This window comes from Vigna radiata, chromosome 4 (genome assembly GCF_000741045.1).
Source record: "Vigna radiata var. radiata cultivar VC1973A chromosome 4, Vradiata_ver6, whole genome shotgun sequence".
Classification (NCBI taxonomy): domain Eukaryota; kingdom Viridiplantae; phylum Streptophyta; class Magnoliopsida; order Fabales; family Fabaceae; genus Vigna; species Vigna radiata.
The window spans coordinates 9555299-9558992 of NC_028354.1; the positions used below are offsets into that span (position 1 = coordinate 9555299).

General features: G+C 33.8%; 1 protein-coding gene across 1 annotated transcript in view; it reads left to right on the top strand.

Moving 5' to 3' along the window:
- Positions 1-843: 843 nt before the first annotated feature.
- LOC106759244 (monodehydroascorbate reductase 4, peroxisomal) overlaps positions 844-3694 on the top strand; it is a 15854-nt gene continuing 13003 nt past the window's right edge. Inside the window, exons 1-4 of the mRNA XM_014642323.2 lie at positions 844-1194; positions 1533-1584; positions 2541-2621; positions 3431-3549. Of these exons, the coding sequence (XP_014497809.1) occupies positions 1075-1194; positions 1533-1584; positions 2541-2621; positions 3431-3549 (372 nt within the window). The 5' untranslated portion in view covers positions 844-1074. The remainder of the gene's footprint in view (positions 1195-1532; positions 1585-2540; positions 2622-3430; positions 3550-3694) is intronic.

Below are 3694 nucleotides of genomic sequence, written 5' to 3' on the forward strand. Positions count from 1 at the left end.
GTTGTACTTCATGAATTGAATATCAATGAAATCAGATTCTATGTTAACTCAATCTGTGAATGAAAAACTATATCTGTGATTGAGTAAAACTGATAAGCTAAATTGATTACACTGAGATTGTATGCAAATGAGTTATTGCTTATTGTTACATTCATATATTTGCATACCCACACATTATCTTTGATAATTCCTGTAATGCATTGATTCTAAAATGCTTGATCTGGGAAGATCTTGAAAGGTTTTTCAGGAACATTATTTGTTGATTGAGATCAAATGGAAGATCAACTTACTAGACAACGAGAAGTCAATTATGACTGTGGTCAAATCGATTGAGTTTCGGCAGTGCTTTGAAGATTCCAAATTTGGAATATCTATCATCTTTAAACCTTGTTTGATATTCTATGAATATTTATTTTTCTTATATCTTAATGCTTATCTACTGTACCTATTTTTAGAGATGATAAGAGATTAAACTGTGCTGGATGATTGAAATTGTATTAATGTTGTTCTGATATTACTGTGATATATATATATATATATATATATATATATATATATATATATAATTTTAAGAACGTATAATTTTCTTTTATTTTAATTGTCAACCCACAAAAATCTTTTAGTTGAATCATTAAAATTGAAATAGGTAGGGAGGGTTAAATAAATTAATCAAATGGCTGATATGTACCAAGACAAAGTAGATATGGCGGATGACTTAATTGCCACGGTAAGACAAGATGAATGGCTGTGATGGGTCCTATCTACTGGCCAAGGCGTGATAAGAAAAATAATCACTTTTATCTTTAAAAATGTGCAATGGATAATTTTATTAAAATATGTGGAAACAATGGAGTTTTGAAGAGGGTATGATTTGGGGGTATTAGGGTAAACGCATCAGCTATCTCCGTCGTGGTTGTGGGTCCCATTCATGATCTTCAGATTTTGTGGGAGTGTCTTGGAAGAAAGCGCTCCCAAAAATTTAAGCACCCTCGGCTTTTAAATTGAAGATAAATATAACCGAAGGCGTTTTGTTTTGTTGCCTTGCGTTGCGTTGTGTGGATGTGAAGTTGGGAAATGGGGAGAGCCTTTGTGTATGTGATTCTTGGGGGAGGCGTGGCTGCTGGCTATGCTGCTCTTGAATTCGTCAAAAAAGGAGTCTCTCATGGTGAACTCTGTATTATTTCCGACGAACCAGTATGAACAATTACCTCCTTTTTTTTTTTTTTAATTAATATCTTAAGCTTTATGGGGTCTGGCTATGCAAACCTGCTTTGAACAATGGAGTTTCTGCTGTCACCTCTTACTCTTAACTTCAAATCATTTGCAGCGTTTAATTTTGTTTTTCCAATGTTTGTTTTGAGTTGCTTTTGTGATTGATTTCATTAAAGTTTGATTATTTTTCTTTTCAATTGATGACCTTGTCTATATTTCATTCACTGACGTCAAAATTAAGTTTTGGTCGAAGCCCAGATATTTCTATTTCTTCTTTACGTGGTGACAAGTATGTAAACATTCTCAAATGGTTGACTCAGGTTGCTCCTTATGAAAGACCTGCATTGAGCAAAGGATTTTTGCTTCCAGAAGGTATAGACTCTTCTTTGTGTCAGATAATCCTTTCCTTTCCAACATGCTCTCTTTCTCTTACATTAAACACTCTAATCTTCTAAAATTAGGACTTCTGTCTAAATAGAAAATCCCTCTCTTATTGCCATATGGCCGAAACCTTTATATTTGTATGAGTCTTAACTTCCTGTTAAGTGATATCTCTGTACTGTTTTTAAATTTGAACGCCGCAGCCAAGATATCTGACTTCATTGGGGGACTGCTAACTCCGTCTGTTACTGTGGAGACTTATATCAAAACTTCGTTGCAGTGCTCTTCGTAATTTTTGTTTACTTTTTGTAGAACAGTAACTGTATTATTTAGTTTTGGTTCCTTGTGTACAGTATCGCCTGTTTATTTTTCAAAATAATCTGATATTTATACCTATGGATAAGTGAAGTTGACTGGTTCAAATTGGATGGTTTTGTGGTTAGGCTCAGGAGTTTAATAGCCAATAAATCTGAGACACATCGGCCTAAGATTCTGCATATATATATATATATATAGGGAAATGATTAAAGTTAGGGACTGAAATTGTCAGTTAGTCAGCTAGTGGGAAGGGATCTGTCCCGTGTAAGGATCCTTGTAGGGAAGGGAGATTTTGGCATATAAGATTCTCAGAATTGCTTTGCATTCTCTGGCGTATCATGCCTCTGTGATTACCGGAGAATACTGTTGTTCCTTGTAATAGCTCTGTTTACAGTGAATAATATTATACATTCATGCCTTTTCCATATCAAATTCTCAGTCTTTAACAGATTGGGCGAGGAGCAAAGGATGGCACTTGCATTATGTGAATTTCATTTCCATACTGTTCAAAATAGTATAGATAGATGAATCTGCTTGTTTCTGTGACTCCTTTATTTCTTCCATTGCTTAGCTTTTTTCCACAAAGATTCTGTAATGACTTGTTGCTGAAATAAATTTGCAACATACAGCTGCTGCACGGCTTCCATCCTTTCATACATGTGTTGGTGCAAATGAGGAGAGGCTAACTCCCAAATGGTATAGAGAACATGGTAATTATATTGTTTTTACATCTTGATGTATTCTTTTCTTTTCTTTCTTTGTTTTTTTTTGCTGCTTGCCTTCCCCCCTTTGATATTAAATGGAGGGTTTACATCTTGATGTATACTGCAATGATCTAGTTCAGTAGTTGATTCCGTATAGCTCCAGCAATCTAACTGCATCAAAATTTTCTAACTGAAAATTCTTTGAAGACAAAATTTAACTTAGTTTTGGGCTGAATTATTTTATATTGAGAAACAAGGAATTGGTAAATAAAATTATGTACATGTTAGCTAGCTATGTTTGCTGGTGGATGTTAAAATGTAAATGAATGAATGTCACCTCTGATCTCTGCTTTTAATTTATTTCCTTGTTTGATCATTTCCACTTGCATTCAATGGGGTGTTGAGTCCATGGCAAATACTATTGTGACAAGGCAATATATTTCTGGCTTTTTTCGGCAAAACCTAAACTTCACCTCTCAACAACATTATATTATTGGTTTTTTCTTTTTACAAGTGGTGATTATTTCAGGTTGCAGCACCAATATAGGATAAGTAGTTTTCATAAGGTGAAAGTAAGAAAGGACCAACCTCAATGCATTGCTTGATAATTTGTTCATTGAAACTGGGTATTAGTATTCACGTGTGCTTCTAGAAAGTAACTTCCTGTTTTTTATTTCCAAATAGTTTCTTCATTTAATGATGCTGATTGCTGAAATGTAGTTAATATTTATCTTGGTTTAATGTTTCCATGATGTCAAATAAGTTGCTATCCTGAATGTCTGAATATTTTGAAATTGCAATTGTTTTATTTTCAGGGATTGAATTAGTTCTTGGAACCGGAGTTAAATCTGCTGATGTGAAACGCAAGACACTTTTAACAACAACAGGAGAGACCATAAGTTATAAGTTTCTTATTGTTGCTACTGGTGCACGGGTATTAAAACAAATCTCTCTATCAGAATTTCCCTGCTTAAAATAATCAGTTTGCCCTACTTGAGAATTAAACTGTAAAATAATTCTAGAGGGCTTAATTGATCCCTCTCATAATCTTCTATTTATAATAATAAATTGATACAAGA